The following is a 26,348-nucleotide window of genomic DNA, read 5'->3' as shown; positions in this document are numbered from 1 at the left end:
CCTGGGAGTCGATCCTTCGGGGTCGGTCCCTCCGTGCCGGGCAGACCTCGCCGGGGACCACGTCCTCCTCGTTCATACGCGGTGTAGCCGGTGCCAGGATTTCCTTCCTTTTTAAGCCTGAATTATGTTCGGTGGTGTGGACGGGAAAGCTGGTTCAAAGAGCATTTGAGGAACTGAGTATTTATAGTATTTATAGTCACTGAAGAAAGAATGCTGGGGTCCGGCTGTTCAGTTAGTTACGAAATTGCTTAATGTCCCCAAGGACAAGAAAGCCAGAGCCTTCAGGGTTCTCTTTGCTCCTGGACAGAAATCATCATTTGTGTCTTTTTCGGGCACAAGTCTAAGAGCCGACACCACGTGGTCTGGGGCATAACGAACATCAGACAGCAGGTCAGGCGGGGGATCTGAACTGACCCCTGCGTGAGACCGGCCTGGGTGCGCCTGCAGACCCTTCCCCCTGTCGTCCGGGAAGGACCCACGGTTAACCCTCCGCTGTCTTTCCGAGCTTCGGAAAGTTGTTCTTAGCAGGACCCTTTTGTGCTCCTGAAAGATCTCCAAATACAGTTTTATTTATTTATTTTTCAAACTTAAAAAAAAATTATTTATTTGACAGAGATCACAAGTAGGCAGAGAGGCAGGCAGAGAGAGAGGAGGAAGCAGGCTCCCCGCTGAGCAGAGAGCCCGACGCGGGGCTCGATCCCAGGACCCTGGGATCATGACCTGAGCCGAAGGCAGAGGCTTCAACCCACTGAGCCACCCAGGCGCCTCCAAATACAGTTTCAAAAGGCATGCGTGGCTGTGTTCCGTCAGCTCGATGGCACGGGGCGGCAGGGGCCCCCGATGGATACAGCTGGCTGCCCCAGGGCCCTGGTGCGGGCAGCCCGCGAGCCCCAGCAGCCTCGCCGAAGGCAGGGACCCTTGTGCTCTCCTCACTCGCCCCCCAGAGCCCGGGAGCCTGTCGGTGTTCGGGAGACCCGCCTGGGCCTCGCCGTCAGCCCGCGCAGTCGCCTGTGCAGCGCGTCAGGGGCGAGGGGACAGGCTCCGCAGGGACACTGCATGTGGCTCGGGAAAGGGCGAGCGGCCCCGGAAACGGGGAGCGGCCCGGGAAGGGCACTAGCTTCTGAGTCGTGAGACTGGGGAGAAGGCGCTCGCGCAGGGCACCGCGTTCCCTTGGGAATGTCCCCACCCCGTGTACAGAAGAGGGGCTCGGGGCTGGCCTCCGCAGGGAGGGAGGGCTTTCGGGCCCAGGATTTCAGGACCAACACTCAGGTTCCGCGTCACCCTCCCTGTGGTCGGTGTAGGCCTCGGTCTGCAGCCTGTGTCCCCGTGGACGGAGAGGTGGCTGGACGCCGGGTCCCCTTCCTGGAGGTGGCCATGTGGCACACCTCCTCGCAGGTCACCCGCTCCTGGCCAGCGACTTCCAGGGAGCAGAAGCGCCCACTGATGAGCAGGGCCAGTTCCTCTCCCGGGAACCGGGCAGCGCCCGCGGGACGGACGGGAAGGCCTGCGCATGGCTGGGGTATGACGGCTCCCTCCCCAGAGGCAGGCCACAGGCGGCAGTGAGGAAAGGCCCGGCCGGAGCTCCTGGAGGGCCCCGGAGCGAGCTGTCTGCGGGGCAGCTGGGGAGGTGGCGGGGAGGCTCGGGCGCGCCGTGGGCCCCGAACCCCACGTGGCGGACAGAGGCTCGTGGGAGCTACAGAAGAGGGTCTGGGGGTCACGTCGGGGGAGGTCCAGCTGCGGTCACTTTAGGCTCTGATTCGGAGGAGACGAAATCTGTGTCGTCAGGGGAGACCCACACTCTACAGAGCAGGACGGCGCCTGGCTCTGGCCGGGTCCCCATGGATCGAATAATCCCAAATGATCTTAGAAATGACGAGCACCTTTGCAAGGAAACTTCGCTGCTTTGGGAGAGAAGAACTTTATTTATTTATTTATTTTTAAAAGTGTGCATGTATTCTTTCTTTTTTAAGATTTATTTATGTATTTATTTGACAGAGAGAGAGATCACAAGCAGGCAGAGAGGCAGGCAGAGAGAGAGAGGAGGAAGCAGGCTCCCTGCTGAGCAGAGAGCCTGATGCGGGACTCGATCCCAGGACCCTGAGATCACGACCTGAGCCGAAGGCAGTGGCTTAACCCACTGAGCCACCGAGGCGCCCTGCATGTATTTTTTTTAAAGACTGTATTTATTTGTCAGAGAGGGAGTGCACAAGCAGGCAGAGAGGCAGGCAGAGGCAGACAGAGAGGTGGGGGGAAGCGGGCTCCCTGCTGAGCACGGAGCCTGATGTGGGGTTCCATCCCAGGACCCTGAGATCGTGACCCTAACTGAAGGCAGATGCTTAATGACTGAGCCACCCTGGCTCCCTGAGAGAGAAGAACTTTAAGTTAAAAAACAAAAGAAAACAAAAAAACAGTCAAGATCTCCCCACGAGGGGCAGGGGTGAGGGGGAGGGGAGACATGCCTGGGGGGCTCAGTGGGTTAAAGCCTCTGCCTGCAGCTCAGGTCACGATCTCAGGGTCCTGGGACTGAGCCCCTCACAGGGCTCTCTGCTCAGCGGGGAGCCTGCCCCCCCCACCACCCCTGCCTGCCTCTCTGCCTGCTTGTGATCTCTGTCTGTCAAATAAATAAATAAAATCTTGGGGAAAAAAAAAAGATCTCAACGTGGTCCATGCAGAACAGCCAGAGCTGCTCCGAGGGCTCTGCGTGGGGGCTGCAGGAGAGACGCCCTCAGGGGATCCTGCTGGAGGAGGGCGCTGTGGGTGCAGCCCCGTGGCCGGGCTCATGGAAGTGCGATGCTGGGCCGCCCAGGACTCCCAGCACCTTGGAAAAAATTCTGTTCTGTTAGAACCCACCAGAACAGAGCAAACTTGCCAACGTTGTACTATTCCGTGCCTTCTTCAGTGACTACAGACAGGCATCCCGAAGCAAGGGAAGGAAGGATGTCTTCCAGCGACCTCCTCCAGCTCCCCGTTCTCTGTTTTGTCCTCTGTCCCTTTCACACTCTGGAACAAGCCGATGCTGGACGCGAGATGACACGCCTCTTCCCCTGCCCCCATAACCGAAGCACCCCGCTCAGTGTCCTTGCGTCCGTAGACCCGCGTCGGGGCCGAGCGTGTCCTGTGCTCGGACACTTTCAGACTCGGTGACGACCTTCTCTCTGGCAAAGGGGCTGCGGTGAGCAGTGGACCTGCCCGTCGTGCACCGTGTCCCAGCCCCGGGCAAAGCCAGAGCACGCCCCCCGGGAGCCCTTCCAGTGTGCGAGCACACACGTACACACACCCACCCACGGTCGTCCCAGTGCCTTTCACACCTCGTCAGAGTGGCCGGGAACGAGCCCATCGCACCCGCGGTGAGTGAGGTCGGCTGAAACACCTGCTTCCTGGTCGCCGTCTCGGTCGTGTGCAGCTGGCTGGACACGGCTGGACGGTACGGACCGTGGTGCTCCGGGATGTGCAAGGGAGCGATGACTCTGGAATCCTATTTTATGCTGACACCCCAAAAACCAACACAGTCACTTTTTTTTTTTTTTTAAACTTTGTGTTTTGAGATGTTCCTAGATTCACGTGCCGTTGGGAATGGTCAGAACAGAGAAACCAGGACATTGTGTAACCCTATATGGGAATGTCATTTGATCACAAGAAGGAATGGGTGAATTTTACGGTATATGGATCGGATCTGGCCGAGTGCACTGTCCCCAGGAGACGCGTGGGGTCCCTCCAGCCCCGGTCCCGTTAGCCTCTGGCGGCGACCACCGCGGTCTCTCCGGTCAGCCATCCGTCTTCCATCCTCACCGGCATCTGGTGGTTTGGTCGTGTCTCTCGTGGAGGCATTCATTTGCGTTTCCGGTTGGCTGTGAAACCTTCCGCACACTTGTCTGCCGTCTGTATGTCCCGTGCTCTGAAATGTCTCCGTGTCTTCGGCCGATGTTTAGTCGGACTGTGTTTTCCTGTTGAGATGTGTAGCCTGTGTACTAACCCTTGGTCGCGTATGAGACCGTGCCGGGTCTTTCCATTTTCCTAACGGTCTTTGGCTGAGCAAAAGTTTAAAATTTTAATAAAGTCAAGTTTACGAGTTTTTGCTTAGGGAAGCACGCTGTGTCTAGCCCTAGATTCTGGAGTTCTTCCCGGTCCCTTTTTCTCATTTTCAATCACATGCAGATGTCAGTCCATTTTGGATTAATTTCGTACACGGTGTGAAGTCCAGGTTCGTTTGGTTTGGCTCTGGGTTTGCACTTGGCCCTGCACCATTTGCTGGAAAGACCGGCTGGCCCTCGCTCACTTCGCTCTTGCATCTTTGTTAAGGGTTCATTGGGCTTTTTTGTGGGTCTTCAGGGTTCTCTCTTCTGTCCCTGATCTGTCTCTGTCTTGTCTCGCACTGTCTTCGTTACCTGTAGCTGTCTGGTAAGCCCTGAAATCAGGCAGCCTGGTTCCTCCCACTGAACTCTTCTTAGAAATCGTCTTAGGTCTCTTGGGGGCCCTTGTGGGGGCTCGGTTGGTTAAGTGTGTGACTTCAGCTCAGGGCATGATCGTGGGGTCCTGGGATTGAGCCCTGCATCGGGCTCCCTGCTCAGTGGGGAGCCTGCTTCTCCCTCTCTCTCTGCCCCTACACTCCCCCTGCTTGTGCTCGTTCTCTCTCATATAAATAAGTAAAATCTTTAAAAAAAATTCTTAGTTATTTTAGTTCCTTTGCCTTTTCAGATACATCTTAGGTTAATCTTTGTCTGTTTCTACGAAAAAACGTGCTGGAGTTTTGGTGGGATCTCATTAAACCTGAATTATTAATCTGGGGAGAACTCTTTGGGGGAGAATCTTTCCGTCCATGAATATGGTATGTCTCTCTGTTTACTAGGATGTAGGCTTCTTTCATCGTCGTTTTGAGGTTTTCAGCATACGAGTCCTGTACATCTTTTTATTTTTTTTTAAGATTTTATTTATTTATTTGACAGAGAGAGATCACAAGTAGGCAGAGAGGCAGGCAGAGAGAGAGAGGGAAGCAGGCTCCTTGCCGAGCAGAGAGCCCGATGTGGGACTCGATCCCAGGACCCTGAGACCATGACCTGAGCCGAAGGCAGTGGCTTAACCCACTGAGCCACCCAGGCGCCCCATCTTTTGTTTTTATTTACATGTCGTGTTTTTAAAAAACTCTACTCCCTACATGGGGCTGGAACTTAGAACCCTGAGATCAAGTGTCATATGTTCTACCGATAGAGCCAGCCAGGCACCCATTACATGTAGATTTTTTTGAATGATCTTGGTTAGTATTGTATTTTTAGTTTTTGGTAATGAATAGTATATAGAAATATGATTGTTAATGTTTTATCTTGCAACCTTGATGAAGCCACTTACTAGTTCTAGGAGTCTTTTTGGTGGACTCCCTGGGATTTTCTGTATAGACAGTCCAGCCATCAGCAAATGGGGACAGCTTTATTTCTTCCTCTCCAATCTGTGTGTATTTTCTTGCCGTATTGTGCTGTGTTAAGAGTAGTGAGGGCAGAGGTCCTTGCCATGTTCTCCATCTTAAGGAGAAAGCACCAACTGTAGGATTTTTGTAGATGCTCTTCTGTTAAGTGGAGGAAGTTCTCTGAGAGTTTTTATCATGGGTGGATGTTGAATATTGTCAAATACTTCTTCTGCATTGAATGGTATGTTCTTGTGATAGTGGGTTACATTGACTGATTTTAGAATATTGAACCAGCCTTGCATCCATCCCTGGAATAAATCCCACTCGGTCATGGTATATAACTTTTTAAATATATTACTGAATTCTGTTTGTTCATATTTTGTTAAGGATTTTGCATCTATATCACAAGGGACATTGGTTTGCTATTTTCTGTCTTTGTGACATCTTTGTCTGGTCTTGGTATCAGGGTAAGACTCATTTCATAAATGCATTGGGGAGTGTTCCTTCCTTCCTTTTCTGTTTTTTGGAAAAGATTGTGTACAAGTAGTGTTAATTTATCTTTTGATGTTTGGCGGAATTCCCCAGGGCAACCGTCTGGCCTTAGGGATTTCTTTTTTTGACAATTTTTAAAATTACAGATTCATTTTCCTTAATAGTTAGAAGGCTGTTCAAATGTTGTGTTCCATGTTAGGTGAATTGTGGTAGGTTTTTATTCCCTTAGGAACTGGTTATTTAATTTATGGTGTTGGGTTTAGGTGTGTGAAATTGTCATTCTTCTTTTTGCATTTGTGGGGTCTGTAGTGATATCCCGTTTCATTCCTGATACCGGTAATTAATCTGTCTTCTTTCTCTCTTTTTCTTTGTCGGTGATGCGGGAGGTTTGCCAATTTCATTGACCTTTTAAAAGAACCAACTCCTGGTTTCATTGATTTTTTTTTTTTTCTATTTTCAATTTCGTTGATTTCTCTCTCATTATTTCCTCGGAGTTTATTTTGCTTATTGTTCTAGGTTCTTGAGGAGAGAGCTTAGATTATTGATTCGAAATTTCCCCTTTTCTCTACTGTAAGCATAAGTGCTATACATTTTCCCTTCAGCTCTGAATTGGTGTTCCACACATTCTGGTTTGTCGTGTTTCCTCTTCACTTGACCTCTTGAGACTTCCTCTGACATGTGGGTGACTTTGAGGCATATGTGTTTCTTCTTCCAGATGTCTGGAGATTTCCTTAACGTATCTGCTAATGCATTTTTTTTAATTTATTTTTTTAAAGATTTTATTTATTTATTTTACTGACAGAGATCACAAGTAGGCAAAGAGGGAGGCGGCAGGAGGGGAAGCAGGCTCCCTGCCAAGCAGAGAGCCCGATGCGGGGCTCGATCCCAGGACCCTGCGATCATGACCCGAGCTCAAGGCAGAGGCTTAACCCACTGAGCCACCCAGGTGCCCCGCCGATGCATTTCTAATTTGGCTTTATTGTGGGAGAACACACGGTGTGATTTCAGTTCTTTTAAATTTTTTGAGATTTATTTCTTGGGCCAGGATATTGCTCATCTTGGTGTAGGTTCCACAGGCACTTGAAAAGTATGTATTGTACTGTTGCCGGGTGGGCGGCTCTGTTCTGTGCTCATCCTGTCAGTTGACTTTGGTTCTCAGTACCTTTGCTCATCTGCTGTCTGGGGCTGTCTGTTGTTGAGAGAGGGTTGTTGAAGTCCCCAGAAATAATCATGTATTTGTGTTTCTTTTTTAGCCGTTCTGTTGTCTGTACACATTGAGGATCGCTGTGCCTTCTGGGTGGATTAACCCTTTGATCCTTGTGAATTGTCTTTCTTTGTCTCTGATGATTTTCTTTGCTGAAATCTACTTTATTTGATATAGCAACCCATTTTCCTTTGACTATTTCTGCATGGTTTATCTTTTCCTGTCTTTTCCTTTTCAAATGGCCTGTATCATGTTTGAAATTGAGTTTCTTAGAGACAGCATATAATTGGATCTTGTTTTTTCATTATTCTGTCAATCTCTGTTCTTTTAATTGGCATATTTAGGCCATATATATTTGATAGAATTATTGATATGCCAGGGCTTAAGTCTGCCATTTGATTTTTTGACGTGTTTGTTTTGTCCTTTTGTTTGTTTCTCTGTGCCCCTCCCCAGATATTAAAATTCCATTTTGATGCATCTGTAATCTTTTTCTTTTCAGAAGAAAGCTTTATTAAGATATAATTCACATACCATGCACTTACCCATAAGGTACACATCCAGCAGTGTTGACTCAGAATTGTGTGACCATCATCACAGTCAATTTTAGAACATTTTTATCAACCCAGAAAGAAATCCTACACCTTTTAGCTGTCACTCCTATTCACTCTTGTCCTCCCCGATCTTCTGCCACTTCTGGCTCCAGGCAACCACTGATTTGTTTGTTTTAATTTTTTTTTAAGATTTTATTTATTTATAAATAAAGTAGGCAGAGGGGGGAAGAAAGCTCCCCGCTGAGCAGAGAGTCCAATGCAGGACTCAATCCCAGGACCCTGAGATCATGACCCAAGCCGAAGGCAGAGGCTTAACCCACTGAGCCACCCAGGCGCCCCTGTTTTGTTTTTTGTTGTTACTGTTTTTGTTTGGTTTTGTTTTTTTAAAGATTTCATTTATTTATTTGACAGAGAGAGGGATCACAAGCAGGCAGAGAGGCAGGCAGAGAGAGAGGAGGAAGCAGGCTCCCTGCTGAGCAGAGAGTCCAGTGCAGGACTCGATCCCAGGACCTGAGATTGTGACCTGAGCCAAAGGCAGAGGCTTTAACCCACTGAGCCACCCAGGTGCTCCAGCCCTGTTTTGTTTTTTAAAGATTTTACTTACTTGGCAGCGCACCTGCAGGGGGAATGGCGAGGGAGAAGCAGGCTCCCCACCAAGCAGATGCAGGACTCTTGATCCCAGGACTCTGGGATCATGACCCAAACTGAAGGCAGATGCTTAACTGACAGACATCCCCACTGACCTGTTTTATGTCTATAAGTTGTCTGTTCGAGACATTTTATATAGATGGAACCATACAATAATGTGATCTTGCATGGCTGGCTTTTTGTACTTAGTGCGATGTTTTCGGGGTTCATCTCGCAGCACGGGTCACTACTTCATTCCTCTTTATGGATGAATAATACTCCATCGTGTGGCTGTGCCACATGGAGAGTTTATCCACTCATTGGTTGGTAGACCTTTGGGCTGTTTCCACTTCCGGCGATAGCGAGTAACACTGCTATTCATATACCGGTTTTTGCATGGATGTTTGTTGTAATTTCTCTTGGTCATACCTAGAAGTGGGGCTCGGTACAACATGCAGCAGCTCCATACTTCACCTTCTGAGGAGCTTCCAGATTGTTCTCCAAATACAGCTGCACCCATTTACGTTCCCGTCACATCCTCACCAACACCGTTCATGCATCTTTCTGACGATAGCCATTCAGCTGAGTGCGAAAGGGCTCCCTCGTTACGGTTTTGATTTGCATTTCCCTGATGGCTCGTGATGTGGAGCCTCATGCGTGTTGGACATTTGTGTATCTTCTTTGGGAAATGTTACTGATGCTTGGCGCATTTTTAAATTGGGTTATTTGTCGTTTTATTTTTGAGTTGTCGGGGTTCTTCCTATAGTGTAGGTACAGGTTTCTTACCAAAGTACGATTCCAGATATCCCCGCCCATTCTTTGTCTTTTCACTTTCTTGAAAAGAAACTGTCAAAAGAAACTGAAGATCTAAATAAATGAGAAGACGCCCCATGGACTGGAAGAGCTAACATCTGTTAAGGTGGCAGTGCCCCCCAAAACGACCCACAGATTCAGTGTGATCCTCATCAAAATTCCGGTGGCTATCGTCACAGAAATTAACAAACCAATCTTAAAATTCATATGGAAATAAAAGGAATCCAGAACAGCCAAAACATTATTCAAAAAGAACAAAGTTGGAGCACTCACACCTCCCAATTTCAAGACTTACTATGAAGCTACCATAATCCAAACAGTGTGGTACCGACATGAGGACGCACCCACAGATCAGTGGAGTGAAAGGGAGAGTCCAGAATCCGACAACAAGGGGGCCAAGGGGACCACTCAATAAGAAAAGAATAATCTTGGGACGCCTGGTGGCTCAGTGGGTTAAGCAGCTGCCTTCGGCTCAGGTCATGATCCCAGCATCCTGGGATCGAGTCCCACATCGGGACTCATTGGATACACAAATGTTTTTAAACTTAATGAAGTCAAGTTTATCTGGTTTTCTTGTGTTGTTTGTGCTTCTGGGCTCATATGTCAGAATCCGTTGCCTGACCCAGGGTTACAGAGATTTACCCTGTGTGTTCTCTCAAGAGTCGTACAGTTTTGGCTCTTACATTCAGATCTTTGATTTGTTCTAAGTTAATGTTTGTATATGGTGTAAGGTAAGGACCCAACTTCATTTTTTTTTTTTTAAAGATTTTTTATTTGACAGAGCAAGAGAAAGCACAAGCAGGGGGAGCAGCAGGGAGAGGGAGAGGGAGAAGCAGACTCCCCGCTGAGCAGGGAGCCCGACGTGGGGCTTGATCCCAGGACCCCGGGACCATGACCCCAGCTGAAGGCAGACACCCAACTGACTGAGCCACTTGGGTGCCCCCCGACTTCATTCTTTTACATGTGGATGTCCAGTTTTCCCAGGACCATATTTTGAAAAGATTATTCTTTTCTTTCTTTTTTTTAAATTTGTTTTAAAGATTTTATTTATTTGTTAGAGAGAGAGAGGGAGAGAGAGTGAGCACAGACAGACAGAATGGCAGGCAGAGGCAGAGGGAGAAGCAGGCTCCCCGCTGAGCAAGGAGCCCGATGTGGGACTCGATCCCAGGATGCTGGGATCATGACCTGAGCCGAAGGCAGCTGCTTAACCCACTGAGCCACCCAGGAGTCCCAAGATTATTCTTTTCTTATTGAGTGGTCCCCTTGGCCCCCTTGTTGTCGGATTCTGGACTCTCCCTTTCACTCCACTGATCTGTGGGTGCGTCCTCATGTCGGTACCACACTGTTTGGATTATGGTAGCTTCATAGTAAGTCTTGAAATTGGGAGGTGTGAGTGCTCCAACTTTGTTCTTTTTGAATAATGTTTTGGCTGTTCTGGATTCCTTTTATTTCCATATGAATTTTAAGATTGGTTTGTTAATTTCTGTGACGATAGCCACCGGAATTTTGATGAGGATCACACTGAATCTGTGGGTCGTTTTGGGGGGCACTGCCACCTTAACAGATGTTAGCTCTTCCAGTCCATGGGGCGTCTTCTCATTTATTTAGATCTTCAGTTTCTTTTGACAGAATTCTGCAGTTTTCAAAGTGTAAGTTTTTACACTACTTCTTTAAATTTATCCCCATGTATTTTATGTTTTTTGATCTTATAAGTGAGATTATTTACTAAATTCGTGTTCAGGTTGTTCGTAGCATGTAGACATCGTTTTGAGTTGTGTGTACTGATCTTCTGTCTTGTAACCTTGCTAGATTCGTTTATTAGCCCTACGAGTTTTTGTTTGGTTCCTTAGAATTTTCTGTTACAAGATCATGTCCTCTACAAATAGAGATAGTTTTACTTTTTTCTTTCAATCTGTTTTTATTTCATTTCATGCCCAGTGGCCTCTGCTAGACCCTGCCCTCCAGCATTGACCTCCTTGTGTTCCACCGCACCCTTGCAGAAGCAGCCATTCTTCTGATGAGTGTGTGTCGGTTGTGGGTTTTCCCGTATGCGCTGTCTTCAGGTTGACGGAGTCTCCCCGATTCCTGCTTCGCCGAGTGTCTTTGTGTTGCTTATGAGCTCCATGTCCGTGTTTTCGAATGACCAGACAGACTCGAGAGCCTCACTCCAGAACCCCATCTTCCCGGAACTGGCCGTTTAACACGGTGTTGATTCCAGTTTTTACATCAGTTTGAATCATTTAATAGAGTTGACAGTAAGTTTTCTATTTCTTTGTGGTCTCGAGCGTAGTGTTAAAGTAATGCCAGCTTCTCTGGTTGGTCAAGCAAGGAGTTTGGAAATAAGGAGAAATTTAGATTAGCTACTTTCCTCATGAGAAAGCACATTCAGATCTTGACAACAAAATGCGCGCTAGATTTTTAAGTCAAAGAAAAGACATCAGCGCCCCCCACCCCCACTACCTCTAGTTATCAGAGCGGTCTGATTTGTTAAGGACTGTGGAAATTTGGAGTCTTCTAGGGAAATTACTTTTCGAACTGGTTGTTTCTCTGAAAAGGGTCCCCTCCCCCTTAAATGCTAGCTCATTTACAGCATTTGAGGTTCCTTTTCTTTATGGTTGGCGAATTCTAAAGGTTTTAGATTTATAAAATTGTTTACTATCTACTAACGGGGGAGGAAGATACAGCTCTTTCTTTAAGAGACTCTGTAAGTCATGAACACCCATCAGAGTTAGGAAAAATTCCAACCCGATGTGAGCAGGGGCTCCTCTCGGGTCTAGACACAGAGAACCTGCAGTGTTAACCACGGGTCAGAAGTAAACACGGAGAGCAGCTCACCTTTCCTTGTGCAGCAAGAGAGAGCAGTTTCTCACTGCTGTGGACCTGAGCTGTGGCCTTGATTGATGACCAGACACGTCAGATGGCACGGATGAGACCCCTTGTCCGCCCTGCACAGTCTCATCGTGCTCAGACCAGAAAGCCAGACCTAAGGCACCTCTGCCTCCACCCGCTCACTGGCTCACAGCTCTGGGGGTGCCTCTGGACAGGGCGGCCCAGACTAGCCTCAGTCCTGGTGACCACTCCTCCCTGGTCCTTGCCCTGGAGAAGGGACGTGGCCTGAACCCCAAGTGACACAGGATTCAGGTGGGCAGAGCCACTAGGCCAACAACCAGAGATGAAATGGTCTTGGAGGAAGAAAGAAACTGCAGAAGCAAAAGATAGCTTGGGCTCCCTCTGGGAGATGGGGGGCTCGGTGCTATCCCCGCAGGCCAAGCGATGGGAGGGAGCCTGATGCAGGGCTCGATCCCAGGACCCCGGGATCGTGACACTGGGATCATGACCTGAGCCAAAGGCAGAGGCTTAACCCACTGAGCCACCCCGGTTCCCCCGGTGGCTGTGTTTTATAAGGTATGAACGAGAGCCTGGGGCTGGTACAGCATTGCGGGGGTGGGGGTGTTGCCCTTGGGGGAGGGATTGGCGGGGCCAGAGGCTGCCTGGGAGGGCAGGCACTGGGTGAGCAGGTGGTCTCCTTGCCCCACTAGACTAGTGTCCTGCAGAGCAAAACCCCTCGTCCATGGGGCTGTCTTCCTGCAGGGAGAGAGCTTTGCATCTTTCCTGGACAGAAACAAACGTGCTGGTGTGTAACTGCACGGAGCCTAGCTGGACAGTGAGTTGGAGGGTGTCTTCCCAGACGGTGTTCGTCTTGGAGCCGTCTTGGGGGAGGCCCTGCTTCCCTGTGATGGTGAGGGGACATCTGTTTTACCTCCAAGTGTTTGGTCATTCTCGGAACAGCGTACCAGCCATCTGGACCTGATGCTTATCTCCTGAGCCACTCCCCTCCCCTGCTGGCCTGCCTGCTCGGAGCCTCCTGGCCCTTTCCGACCTGGTGCCTCGGGTGTCTCGATGGAGCGACCCGCTGGCTCCAGGTGCCACACGGGCCTCGGGCTGGCAGAGGGTCAGCGTGTCCCCACCATCCACCGTTCCCCATCCTGCCTTTCTTGGGTCCTTCCTCTGCTGTCTCGGAGCTTCCCTGGCCCTCCAGCTGCTTCTGCGGGGCTAAATTCCCAGCTGACCCCTCAGTGGCCAGGGCCCCCCAGGGAGAAGGCCAGACCTGGGAAGCCTCTTGTCCTGCGGGACCAGGCCAAGCGTCGTCGTGGAGTGGGTGTCCACTGTGGGATCGAGGGGCTGGAGGCGGCCCATGACGCAGGCCATTGTTGCTGGGCTAGCAGGAGCCCTGCCCGCATCCGCTCCACCCCTGCCAGGCCGTGAGTAGGTGACTGCGGCCTCCGTGCGATTCTAGGGCCGCTCCCCAGCTTCTGAGCGGGGTCGCCTCCATACTAGAGCGTGGTCCGGGTGGGCCTTGTCCCGACTCTGTGACAGTCCAGGATGAGTAGCGTGCTCTGAGGTGTGGGTGTGTTACATGCACGCACCCACCTGTCCCCACCTCCTCTGCTCCCCTTCAGCCCGTGCAGATCCAACCCCCCTCCACAGGCTCTCGGGCAGCGTTTGGGTCTGGGAGGCCTTCGGTATGCCGGGGAGGTCGCGGTGAAGGTGTCGGCCCGTAGCCGGGTTCCCATGGCCGGATACCCAGATAGCCGCTGTCTGGCAGGGGGATGAGCTGGGCAGGGCCGGGCCCCGGAGTCCGGAGGGTGGTGAGGCCAGGCCTCTGGGCCCTGAGGGTCTGCGGGGAGCGTGGTCCCCACCCAGTGGCGTCTGCCATGGCCTCGCAGGCGTGTCCCGTTGCTGTTTGGTCCTGTGTGTCGACGTCCATTCTTGAGGTGTGGTGGGCCTCAGCCTGGGGGCCCAGCAGGCGTGGCTGACCCTCGGGGACTCACAGAAGGCCGTTCACCCCCTTTGTCGGCTGGCCAGCCCGTGTGGGGGTCCAGCCCCTCCCAGGGGTCCTGCCCTTCCCGGAGTGAGCGCTGAGCCCTCCGTTCCCGGGCACACCGGCCCTCTCGTCAGCTCTCTGTGCCACGGCTTCTGCGAGGTCCAGGTGTCTGCAGCCCCCGCTGCCGGCTTGCCACGGGAGCCACGAGAGACACGGGGTGGGGACTGACGTGGGCCCTGATGGGAGAGGAGCGAGGTCCTGCCCGTGGCCCTGGCTCTACGCAGCACTCCCCGGGCTGTAAAGTTTGGTATTTATGGTCTTTATTTTTCATATCAGTAATTACCTTTTATGGCCCCGGCTGTAAGCAGCGGCCCATGCCTCTGGTCGTGGGCGGAGCGCAGACCCCCCCCCCCCCCCCACGCAGCAAGATGCGTCCGCCTGGCACGAGGGCTTGGGGAGACCGGGGTTTGTGGTTACGAGCCTCACACTGCAGCATGAGCACAATTACGTGCGGCTTTTATCCGGCCCCCAGGATTCTTAGTGCATTATCCGTATTTCCTTTAATTTGTGGGATTTCTAGTAAATGGGCTTAAAAATAGGTCTGGGCGTGATGCCAGGCAGATGCGGGCAGCAGGCATCTCTGTGTCTTCTCTAAAGGCAGCGTGGGGCAACCCCTGTGTCACTTGGGCCTGAGCCTCCTACGGGTCCCCCGAGGTAGTCCTGCCACCACACCCAGGAGGAGCAGGGCTGTGCCAGCCCCGGCGCCCTGCTCCCGGACGGGGCTGGGTCTGGGCTGCAGCTGGGGGCCAGGGCGGGGCCGGGCTGTGCAGCGAGCTGGTGCCTGGGCTGCTCAGGAGGCAGAGCCGGGGGCATTTGGGGTATGGGTGAGGGGTCGTGCCGGGCCAGGCCAGGTGGAGGCTTCTCTGTGCTCCCCGGCTGGCCGCTTTGCCCCGGGGCCCCGCATGTACCAGCTGGCAGCCCGGCCCCCAGGGACCCTGAGATCTGTCCGTCAGTGCCACCTACTGGGGTCTTGGATGCCCCTTTGGTGCCCACCCATAAAGGTGGGCATTGTGTTAGGCCCTGCACAGCTGGTGTGGCCTCTGTCCCCCTCTCCCTGGCCCAGACCCTTCTGTTCTCTAGGCCTCTGTGCCGTGTCTCCCTGCAGATGGGGGGTGGGCCCAGACGGCAGAGCCGAAGCCTACCCAGAGCAGGAGGCTCCTCGGGGCTCGAAGACCCGCTGGCCCATCCCTGGTCCTTCAGGACCAGCGTTCCATCCCCCAAGTAGGTGTCACCCCAGGGGTGGGACCTGGCTGGTTCTGCACTCTGCCGGGCCAGCTGAGCAGGCAGGAGGGCCAGAGTGTCCATGGGGTTAAACATGGGGACAGGGTGATGGAGATAGCCCCGACCCATGGGGTACACCCTGATGGGCCACAGGGGCCTCCGTGAGCTGGGCGGCCACGTCAGGTGGGTAGCTGGGTGTCCTCGGGCAGGAAAGAAGGCCTGTGACTGGGAACCCTTAGGGAGAAGCTGAGGCCGGCTGGCCGGCCCCGGAGGGTGCCCCGGGGCTTCTGCAGGCCTCTCCCCAACCCTGCACTTGTCTCCCACTTTAAGGCCAGCAGGGCTGAGGTTGGCCAGGGAGAGGCTGGGGACCCTGCTGCCCAGCCCTAGGTCAGGTGGGCCACCGTCACCAGCAGGCAGCCTGCCTGGAGCCCCCAGGTGGGGGCTGCTGCGTCGTGGCCCCCCGGCTCTGCGTAACCCCCCCCCCCCGTGGCTGATTTAGTATTTCTGTGTCGGTCTGATTTACATTAGGTTTTTAAGCATAATTAGAAATGCGGGGAGCTTTGTGTCTTACCTCGACTATTTATGGCACGATATGCAGATGAGGAAGGGCTATGAATATTAACGGACGGGGGTGGGGGGCGGTGCGCTGCGGAGTCCCTGTGGGTGAGGGATTGGTGACCGGCACCAGGCGGCACCCAGCCTCCGCCCGCCGGGGACCCCCACCCAGCCCCCAGCTGCTCTGGGACCCCCCCATCTTCCCCCACGGGCCAGTGGCCAGGGAGAGTGCCCCGTGGACTGAGGATGGGGTCCAGCTCCGTGGGCCTGGCCAGCTCAGGCTGGACAGCCCCCGAGTGCTCCCCGGGACCAGGGGTGCAAGGGGGGGGGCCGTGTCAGCCGATAAGGGAAGAGGCAGGCCGTCTGCAGGCGCGTGGAGCTGGCTTTTTAAGTTATTAAACTATGCCCGAGGGACACACTCTTCCAGCTTACGTTATTGAAATTACAAATACGGTGAGGGAGATTGTCGGCTCTGTTCAAAACACTGCTTCCTTCTCCGGAAGCCTTTCGGAGCCGCTCTGGGGCTCGTGTGTGCCGACCTGAGGGACCGTGCACACCGTGCTCTTGGCCCCCAACCCCGCACCCACGCTGAAGTCAAAACATTTGAGAGGGCAAGGGTTGGTGGCTGGCGTGGTGGTGGCGGGTGGTGGCTGGGCGGAAGGGGCCCAGCAAAGCCGGGTTCGCTGGGTCACACCAGCCACTGGACCGCACCCGTGTCAGAGCCTGCACCGTGGATACCTGTTGAGATGCAAGACCTGCTGTCTCGACCAAGGGGTGTCTTCCCAGCCTGAGCCCAGCCCCCTGGCCCTGCCAAGTGGCTCTGATGGCCGTTGGTGGCCTGCCCCGCGCCCTGGGTCCTTGGGCGTGTGCTCCCTCTCTGAGGACCAGCCCTGTGTCTGTGGCTCTCTCCTTGGGGGGGCAGGGGGAAGGATTGATAAGCACGTGTTTGAATTTGCAGATTCTGGCTTGCTGCCCTTTTCTGTTGGGGAAAAAAAAAAGGTTCCAGGCAAACGTGTGTTAAAACTGGCTCTGAGGCTTGATGCTGTCCAGGCTGTGGTCTGGGGCAGGGGCTGAGCCAGGGCGGAGGCTTCCAGGGGCCTGTGTGCCCCTTGCCCTGGTGTCTCCTCTGCCTCCGAGCCCTGGGGGCCAAGTCGCCCCTCTGTGGCGGAGCTAGCCTGCCCTCTCTCTCCACCACGGAAGCCCGCCCCAGCTGGGTGTGGGTGTGGAAGGCAGGGGAGGGGCGGGTCCTGGGCCCCGGGCCTGTGCAGGGTCACACTGGGTGCTGCACACCCACCCGGAGAGCAGGGACTGGGACGCAGGTGCAGCTCGCTAAGCGCACAGTAGGTGTGTGTGTGTGGGGGTGCTGCACGTGGGGGGCTGTGCGGGAGGGGCTCCTGGCTGCGGAGACCCCACTCTGGGGGCCCTGCTTCTGCTTGCCCCAGTCCAGGAGGGGTGACGACGGGCCCTTCCATTAGCGGCAAGGCCGAGGCTGTGCAGCCCGGTTTTATGATGCACTGAAAGTTTAATGCAAACCTGAGGCCCAAGCAGGCTGGGGCCTCACCCGGCCTGGGGGAACCCGGCCCGCCCCGAGCTGGGCAGCGGTGAGGAGAGCCAGAGCCCTGGCCCCTCGACCCCAGAGGGGCCTGCCTCCCCCTGCTCTTGGAGGAGCGGAGCCAGAGCGGGAGCTGGGTTGGGGCTGGAAGGGAGCTTCTGCTCCCACAGGCCAGAACCAAGCCCGCACTGTCAGCTGCAAAGCCGAGGCCTTGGCTGCGCGGGCCTCCGTCCAAAGTGAGCCTGCCTCCCCGCCGACCCTCCTCACCCTCTCCCGGCCGCCCTGCCCTGCTTGCGCTCATTGCTGTCTCCGGCGAGCGCCTGCACTGGGAGGACGTGTCCTTGGGGCTGCTCCCAGGATCGGGGGCGCCACGGGGCAGGGCCCACCCGCCTGCCTGCCTGCCTGCCTGCCTCCCTGCCTGTCTCTCTCCCTGCCGCGGTGCACTGGCCCCGCATTTGCTCAGGCCCGGGCCTCTCATGAGATGGGAAAAGTTAAATCCTGCGCCCTGATTGTATTTAATGTCAGTTAACTTGCCTCTCTTTTCCTCGCTGGTGGTGACCCTGAAGAAGGTGGACGGTGCATTCCTCTGCTGTGGCGGGTGCTCCTTGGGATGGAGACCAGGGCCGGGAGGGTGAGGCGTGGCGGGCCGGGGTCCTGCAGGGCTTCTGAGGAAGTCTGGCCAGGACCTCCCTGCAGACCTTGGGGCTGTATCTCCGGGGGGGCCTGGGAAGGAGGCCCCTCCTCTTGGACTGTGCATCTTCCTCTGGTCCTCCAGGCCCCAAAGGGAAGTCCTTGGCGTGCTCCTGGCACCTGTTGGAGCCCAGTGTGGCCGGTCTCGGCCTGGCCACACTCCAAGAATCTGGGCCCCACCTGCACCCTCTAGGCCGTCAGGCCTGTCCGGGAGCCTGTCTGCAGCTCCGGGGGCCCGTGGCCCACCCCCTTCTCCTCGAGCTCCTTCCCTCGCCCGCCTGCAGGCGGCGCTGCGCTTGGGCCTGGGAGGGGCTTTGGTTGACAGCGGTGACCCCAGGTCCTAGATCCTGGCTCTCCCTGAGGGAGGGGTGTGTGAGAGGAGACCCCGCCATTTCCCATGTTTCCTCATTCTGGGGGAGGTCTGTATGGGGTTGGGGCCCCTGGGGCTGGCTCAGCTGCAGGGGCTGGGCTCTGGCTTTGGGATTTCCCAAAGTGGGTTCCATACTGCAGGGCCTTATGAGCGGGGAGGGTTCCATGGTGCGGTGGTTTTGAAGATGGCCGGAATGAATGAAGAGATCTCTGATGTTCTTCCTGGCTTTTCAGAACCTTCCGGATGCCCGTCGGTGTAGTGACTCTTGCCCTTGGGGGGGGACCAAATGTGTGTTGCTTGGGAAGCAGGGAGATGGGGAAACTGAGGCATAGAAGGGGACAGGTGTTCTTGGTCGGGCTGGGCCCCGCCGCACAGGGAAGAGTGAGGGGGTGACCCCGCTGCCCTCAGCGCTCTCAGGTCCTGGGGCCCCCCTCTCTGGCCACCGTGCGCCGGTCGGCTGCGGCCTGTCGGCCTGTCCTGCTTTCAGGGTTCTGGGCACGTAAACCAAGCCTTTATTTTATTCTTTTCTCCTAAAGTTCGGCTTTGTTCGCATCCCAGCCAGGGCTTCTAAGAAAGAATCTAACACCGGCGCCCCCGGGGCTCTTGAGGGGGTGCTGGGCTGTGGGGCAGCAGCTCCAGCCTGCAGGTGGCTTGAGGACACAGCGGCAACAGCACAGCGGGCCTCTCTCCCCAGAGACCAGACGGCCTCATCCCCTTCCAGGGGAATAATGGGCCGGCTCTAGCGTGCAGGCTGGCCTGCGGCCCTGGGGCCCGGGTGGCGGGGGCGAGCCAGGCAGGGAGGGGTGGAGGGAGAGACACCCACCCTAACCCTAACCCACCCGCACTCCCGCCTCCCGTCCAGGTCGCGGCAGGTGGGTGTCCTCGTGGACACCTAGCTATTTGCTAGCACCGTCGCCCTCCACCCTGTGGTGACCGTCCAGGGTAACCCTGGCCCCCGCTTCCCAGGCGAGCTTCCCAGATGGGGCCCCATTTGCCTGAGGCCGCAGGACGTGGACACAGAGTAGTCAGGTGGGGCTGGCGCAGGGGGTTGTTGTCCTGCTGGGACCCGAGATTCCAGTCCTGCTGACCAGGGGGGACCTGCCGTGCGAAGGGACGGGCTCTGAGGGCCGCATGCTGTCCCTTGCTCTCAGTGTGGTCCTGGTCACTGTCCTGCCCAGCCCCAGGCAGTAGAGACCCTCTAGGAACTGGTGCCCAGTGCACCTTTGCTGGCTTCTGTCTGCCCCTGCCAGCCTGGGTCCCCCCCCCCACCCAGCTCCAGCGCCCTGGTCTGGCCCAGGGGAGCCTACCTGGCTTTCTAGGAGACTCCTGCCAGCAGGAACTGCAGGTCTGTGAAGGGGCCATGCGGGGGGCTCCCCTCCAGAGCGCTGTGCACTGGCCGGCGCAGCCTCACTCCCGTGGCCCTCCCAGGCGTCCCCAGCATTTGGCTAAATGCCCGCCAGGCATTGTGCAGACCCACCTGGCCTCGCTCAGCTCAAGAGGGCACCTGGCAGGCTTCTCTAAGGAGGTGACGAAGAGGCAGGGTCCTGAAGTAGGCAGGTCCGTCTCAGGGAGGAGAGGCTGTGTGTCCTGGGGCCCAGGGGCCCGAGTCCTACACCCAGGCCAAGGTTGGCCGCACCCTCCCCTCCCCAGCACGGGTTCCACCAGGTTTTGGCCTCTGGGTGTCCCCTGTTCCCCATGTCTGCTCTGCCTGTGGCCTAGTCTGCCTTCCTTTGCGGCTGGGTGGCATGTGGGGGCTGTGTCCCCAACCCCCACCCTAGGGCTTCAGCCCCCTCATCTGGGGGCCATTGAGCCTCTCCTGGGCCCCAAGAAAAGGAGACTCTACCCAGTCTGGAGCCTGCCAGGGCTTCTGGTGGGGGATTCCCTGGGTCAGTCCTTCTGGGTCTGGATCAAGGCAGGCTGGCACGGCTGCCCCCCACAGCCCCCACCTGGGGTTGTGCAGACTCGAGCATCCATGTGAAAGCCCGCTTGGGGCTGTTGGTGCCCAGGGCAGCCGAGTGGCCGTCCCCCAGGACCGGGGCAGTGGGGACCAGGCTGTGAGGGCTGTGTGGCCTGAAGCTCGCCCAGCCGCCGGACTTCTCATCTAGGTAGAGACGAGTCGGGTGCTGGGGTTTGGACTCGCTCCGTCACGGGGCGGGGGGTTTGGGGGACTGAGGGCTAGGCCCCCGTGTCCCCCGGCTGGCCCCCGGGTCCCCAGAGCAGTGAGCGGGGACCATTTCTGTCAAGACTGCAATCGCAGGGCTTGTCACCCTCCCCCCAGGGTAGTCCGTGCCTGTGGGAGGCCCGGAGCCGCCCCTGGGGGCGCTTCCCCACACCTGGATTTCTTCCTGTGCTGCCTTCCGCTTTAGCTTTATCTGCTCTGGGAAGCTGAGCCGCCGTGTGTGAATGGGGAGGCACCAGATGGCCCTTTCTTTCTCCGGATGCCACTCGCCTGTGGGAGGGCTGCTGCCCAGCCCCCCCCCCCCCCCCCACCCACGCCGGCCCCTCCTGGCCGCGCCCACCAGGGTGTCGGGCTGGCAGCCCCCTTCCCCGGGCCGGGGGCTGCAGAGGGCCAGGCCGCAGCCACTGCCAGCCTCGTCCTGCCCCTCTCTGTAGGGACCTGTGCTCTGCCCAGGGCCACGGCTGGCAAGAGGGGAAACCGAGGCTGGGCGGGTTGCAGGTGGTGTGAGCCTCGAACGGGGTGGCAGAGACAACGCGCTCCGCGTACCCTTTCCTCCAGAGGGGGCCCGGGAGCGGGGGCAGGGGGCTGCCACGGGCCCTGCGAGGCAGCCTGCCTCCTTCCTACCATCCCATCATCCACCGTCCGTCACCAGACGGTGACTTTGCCCACCTGTGGGGGTGGGGGGTGGGCTTTGCCCACCTGTGGGGGTGGGGGGTTAGGTCCTGCCCATCTGTGCGGTCGGTGGCCACCCCCCCACCCTGCCCAACTGCACTCACAAGTCTTGACAAGACCCGCCTCAGGGCTTGGGGGGCAGGGGGACTCCAGGGCGAGTGGGATGGGGTGCTGGGCGGCCCTGTTTGGGGCTGCTGCTCCGGGGACCCCGGGGAGAGGTGGGAGGTAGAACGGGGCGCGGCGGGGCGCGGGGCCTCCTCGTCCACCTCTTTTTCTTCAGCTCCTTTCTCGTCTTCTCATGCTGCTTCTCACCCCCAACCCCGGGGTCCCTGCCCTCATCCAGCTCCTGCCCTGTTTGACCCGCCGCCTCGTCCCCTATACTCTCTGGTCCTCTTGTCCCCCGTCCCTCACCCCCTTGTCCACCTCCTTGTCCTCCCGCCCCTCCCCCTCCCCCCATTCTGACGTCTCTCTACCCCCTTGTTCCTCACCCAACTTGTCCCCTGTCCCCCTGTGCCCGGTCCCCCTGTGCCCGCCCCCCTCCCCCACTCTCCCCCCCTCCCACCCCTGGTCCGCCCCGCCCCCGCCCGCCCTGGCGGAGTTGGTGGCTCTGCCAGCCCTGCAGACTGTTTGGAATAGTTTAAATGCTTTGACACTCGGGCCGTCCTGGATGGCAGAGCGGCGGCTGACTGGGTAATTCGCATGCAGAGCTGCACCATAAATCTGGGCGCTCAGTTGCCGTGGCACCGCGGAGCGCTCCGCGTACAGTACAGTATTTCTGCCATCTTTGTTTGCATTGCGGTGAGTCATCAAAGTCTGTCTTGTACCAACACCCGGAGCGTGCATTCCTGTGGCACCAGCACTCCACTGTTTTGAAAGCCGGGGCTGGAGCTGGCATTTACTGGGCTCCCCAATCAAAGGCGGTATTCATTCCGGAGAGCCGCCCGAATGTCCGTCTGCATCCGGCCTCTGCATTTAGATGCTGTGCGCTGCCCCGGGAGCCGGGCTGGGTGCAGCTGAGCTGCGGCCGCCGAGCCCAGCGCCCAGACTCCCTGCCCTGCTCCCTCCTCCCTCCTCCTCCTCCTCCTCCTCCTCCTCCTCCTCTCCCGGCTCCGCGCGCCCTCCCCACCCCAAGGGCTCCCGCTCCGTTTGCTGCATTCCCGGAGCAGCTGGCGAGCCTGCCCCTGCCAGGCTGAGCGGGCAGTGCCGGGCCCCCAGCGGCTGCCGCCCAAGGTAGGTCTCCCCCGCGGGCCGGTGCCACGGCCGGCCGGCAACTTCTCCGCGGCGGGGGCACTGCGGGCCCTCCCCCAGCAGCCACCCATCTGCCCAACTCTTGTCGCCGGGGTCCGGGCGCTCCGCCCTCCCTCCGCCCGCCCTCCCCCGGCCCCGGGCGCCTCTGCGGCCGCCTGCACTTTCCTCCCGCGGGACAGAGCGGCCCTTTGTGCGGGCGCCGCTGTGCGGAGTTCGGCCGGCGCCTCCTCCCCCCTGCCGGCCGTCCCCAGCACCCCCACCCGTGAATCCGGCATCAGATCAACCTCCCGGAGCCCCGTCCCCAGCCCCTGGGGCACCCGGCGAGCTCTTGCCGGTCCCTCCCCCCGTCTCCCCCTGACCCCTTTAGTCACCTGGGGCTGGGGTCGAGCCAGCAGGGATTGGCCGGTGTCGGGAGCTGGGGGACTGGGAGGGCGGGCAGGTGGGGCTGCGCCAGGCTCCCCAGTGGTGGTCCAGCTGTGGTGCGTCCCTGGCGGTGCTGGTGGCCTGGGGAGCCGGTCCGGGGGAGGGGCGGCGGTGGCGGGCGCGCCTGACTTCTAGGTTCGGCTCACTTCCCTGGGCGCCCCACCCTGGCCCCTCGCAGGCGGACGAGGGGCCGGCTTCTCAGCCAGTGGAGCGGGACTCCCCCCTTGAGGGCCCTCTGTGCAGCAGTTCCAAGGGAAGGGGAGAAAAACGAACCAGGGAAACCAAAAGACCCCCTTGCAGGACCGGCTTGGTTTGGGTTCCGGGCCCCCCCAGGGGAAGGGCTGTGTGGGGCCCTTTGCTGCTAACTTTTTCCTGGGGAGAAGAGCTTGCAGAGGGGGCCGCCACCCTCAGCCCTCCCAGCCGCCGCGGCGGACTGTGCCCTGTTCTGTGTTCTGTCCTCCCCGTCCTCCCGGAGTGCAGGCCTCTGTTTCTGTTCCTGACTTCTGCTAAGACGGGGCGTTCCTGCCCGAGGGCTCTAGCGCTGTCCTGGGGGTGGGCACTGGGAGCTGGGAGCTGCACAAGGTGTCCCCCCCTCCACCCCCCGCCGCTGGAATGCGGCTGTGCAGCTCTGAGTCCCATGGGGTGCTGGCCCAGCCAGGGTCCCACTGTGAGGAGCTCAGCCCCGGACTTCCCCTGGGCTGTCTGTCTGCTGGGGAGGGCCCTGCTGGAGGGCCTGGGGCGGGGGAGGAGGAGGGGCGTGGGGGGGGCAGGCCTGCTGGGGTGAGCTCTGGCTGTCCAGCAGCCTGACCCGGATGTCCCTGCGCCCTGTCTCCCTACAGATGTGCCCCCCTCGGGCGCTCCCGCGCTGAGTGTGAGGCGAGCCCTCCAGCGCCTGCCCACCATGTCGCAGATGCTGCACATCGAGATCCCCAACTTCGGGAACACCGTGCTCGGCTGCCTCAACGAGCAGCGCCTGCTGGGCCTCTACTGTGATGTGTCCATCGTGGTCAAAGGCCAGGCTTTCAAGGCCCACCGGGCCGTCCTGGCCGCCAGCAGCCTCTACTTCCGGGACCTGTTCAGCGGCAACAGCAAGAGCGCCTTCGAGCTGCCGGGCACCGTGCCGCCCGCCTGCTTCCAGCAGATCCTGTCCTTCTGCTACACGGGCAGGCTGACCATGGCGGCCAGTGAGCAGCTCGTGGTCATGTACACGGCCGGCTTCCTGCAGATCCAGCACATCGTGGAGCGCGGCACGGACCTCATGTTCAAGGTGAGCTCGCCCCACTGTGACTCGCAGACCGCCATGATCGAGGACGCCAGCTCGGAGCCCCAGAGCCCCTGCACCCAGCTGCAGCCGGCTGCCCCCGCAGCATCCCCCTACGTCGTGTCCCCCTCTGTGCCCATCCCGCTGCTGACCCGCGTGAAGCACGAAGCCACGGAGCTGCCGCCGGCCGCCGGCCCGGGCCTGGCCCCCAAGCGCCCGCTGGAGACGGGGCCCCGGGATAGCACGACGGTGGCGGCGGGTGCCACGGCGGCGGGCGCGGCCCCGCTCAAGCTGCCCCGGGTGTCCTACTACGGGGTGCCCAGCCTGGCCACCCTCATCCCCAGCATCCAGCAGGTGCCCTACTCCCAGGGAGAGCGGACCAGCCCGGGGGCCAGCAGCCTGCCCACCACCGACAGCCCCACCTCTTACCACAACGAGGAGGATGAGGAGGACGACGAGGCCTATGACACGATGGCAGAGGAGCAGTTCGGCCAGATGTACATCAAGGCCACCGGCAGCTACGCAGGTAACGCGCGCTGGAGGCCCGGCCCGTGCCCCGCCCGCCACTGCCCGCCAGTGGGGGCGGGTGCTCCTGTGGGCCCCACGAGGGCACTGAGGTGGGGCTGACCTCTGGCCGTGAGCTCTCGGGGTGATTGCTGTGCCAGGGGAGTGCAGGGGACAGTCCCCAGCCGAGGCTGAGGACCGGACGCCTGACGTTGGGCGAAACCTCCCCCCAGAAGCTGCAGCCTGGAGCTCACAAGAGGACAGTGAGGACCTCAGTGGCCCAGGGACCTGCCCGAGGGCTCATGGGGTGCTGTGCGACCCACCTGCTCAAGGCCTTAGTGACCCCGTGGGGCCCCGTCTGCCTGACCTTTGACCTCAGAGACTCCCCTGTATCCAGCTTGTGTGCTGCCACCTCCCGGGGTCTAGCACCAAGGGACAGGCTGGAAAGTGCTTGTTGAACTGAGTGAGCGGCCCCCCAAGGTATTTGTGGGGGGGGTCCCCCACTGGGGACCTGTGTACCGGGGATGCCCTGACTGGACGTGGCATTACATACTACGTCCCGGTGGAGACTGGGGTCTGCTGGCCAGAGGGTCCAGGAGTTGGGGCCCCGGGTCGGGTGTCCACCTGCCTTCCGTGTTCCCCGAAAACTGGCTGTGTGCCTGGGCCCGCTGCCTGCTCATTTGCATGCGGGTCCCGTGCCCAGTGGATCGGCTCTGGACACGTGGTGCTGGCGGGAAGTGACGTCCCAGAGCTGGGGCCCCGAGGGACAGTGCGCCGACTTCCTCCCCTCTGGTGCCCTGCGTCCTGGTGCCCTGATGGGACAGATGCTTCCCCCTGCCCCCATCTATTCCACGTCCAGCCTGGAACTGGCCAGTCTGACCCGCTAGGAACCTTGGGACGGCCTCTTCCCGAGAACAGCCAAGGATGGGGTGGTCTGGCCAAGCCGACGCCCTCTCAGCACTGTGGGGAGCGGGGAGGCTCTGCCGGGGCACCCGCCTGTGCTTCTTGGGGCTGTGGGTGGACGGTTTTTCCATAGGACTCATGACTTCATTTGAATGCATGTAGTGGTAGTTAAGTGGCTTCCACAGGACAGGAGTGCAAAGACCACGTTGATCTGGACGAGGTCCTTCCTTGGGGTGGGAGAGGCAGGAGCTTGGTGTCCCGGTACCAGGACACCAGCTCTGGGCTCAGGCCTTCGGGGGGCCTCTGGGAACCTGTCCCAGGGGGCCACCCTGGGGGCTGGGGAAGGGCCGCGTGGAGCCCCAGACTCAGCCGGAGGGAGCCGGAATCTGCCAAGGGTCCAGGGACAGGGACTGTCCACTCGTGGCCCACCGTGGGACACCATGGAGCCAGGAAAGGACCCCAGTCTCCAGACGTCTCCCTCCAGTGTAGTGTGGCCATGGGCCTTGGCCGGAGTGGGGTGCTGAGAGAGAGGGCGAGGTGTTGGGACTGTGGGAATGAGTCTGGGGTCTCCTTCTCAGGACTGTAGCGGCGGCCTGCCTCTGTGCTTGGGTTTTCCAAGGAAGCACGGAATGGTGGCCATGGGAGGGCAGGCTGGGGATTGGAGGCCAAGCTGCCTGGACTGCTCCTCTGCCTTGACCGTGACCTGGCTTTCCCACCAGCATCCCCCGAAACCTCCCCCCAAGACAAGATGCCGGGGGCACAGGCCTGGCCCAGGGCCGTGTACCTGCAGGGGGTCACTC

General features: G+C 58.1%; 1 protein-coding gene across 3 annotated transcripts in view; it reads left to right on the top strand.

Moving 5' to 3' along the window:
• The window catches only part of NACC2 (NACC family member 2), a 65,951-nt gene that overhangs the window by 15,512 nt on the left and 24,091 nt on the right, over positions 1–26,348 (top strand). The window contains exons 2-3 of one of the 3 annotated variants that reach the window (XM_045082701.1): positions 23,720–24,147; positions 24,511–24,667. In XM_045082701.1, coding sequence (XP_044938636.1) covers positions 23,782–24,147; positions 24,511–24,667 — 523 coding nt within the window. In that variant the 5' untranslated portion in view covers positions 23,720–23,781. Of the gene's footprint in view, positions 1–21,883; positions 22,440–23,719; positions 24,668–26,348 lie in introns of those variants that run through there. The other 2 variants (XM_004756972.3, XM_045082700.1) reach the window with 2 other exon arrangements.

The sequence above is a fragment of the Mustela putorius genome, unplaced genomic scaffold (assembly GCF_011764305.1).
Source record: "Mustela putorius furo isolate JIRA1106 unplaced genomic scaffold, ASM1176430v1.1 tig00000596_pilon_pilon_pilon, whole genome shotgun sequence".
Taxonomy (NCBI): domain Eukaryota; kingdom Metazoa; phylum Chordata; class Mammalia; order Carnivora; family Mustelidae; genus Mustela; species Mustela putorius.
This window is presented reverse-complemented; position numbering and strand designations above follow the sequence as displayed.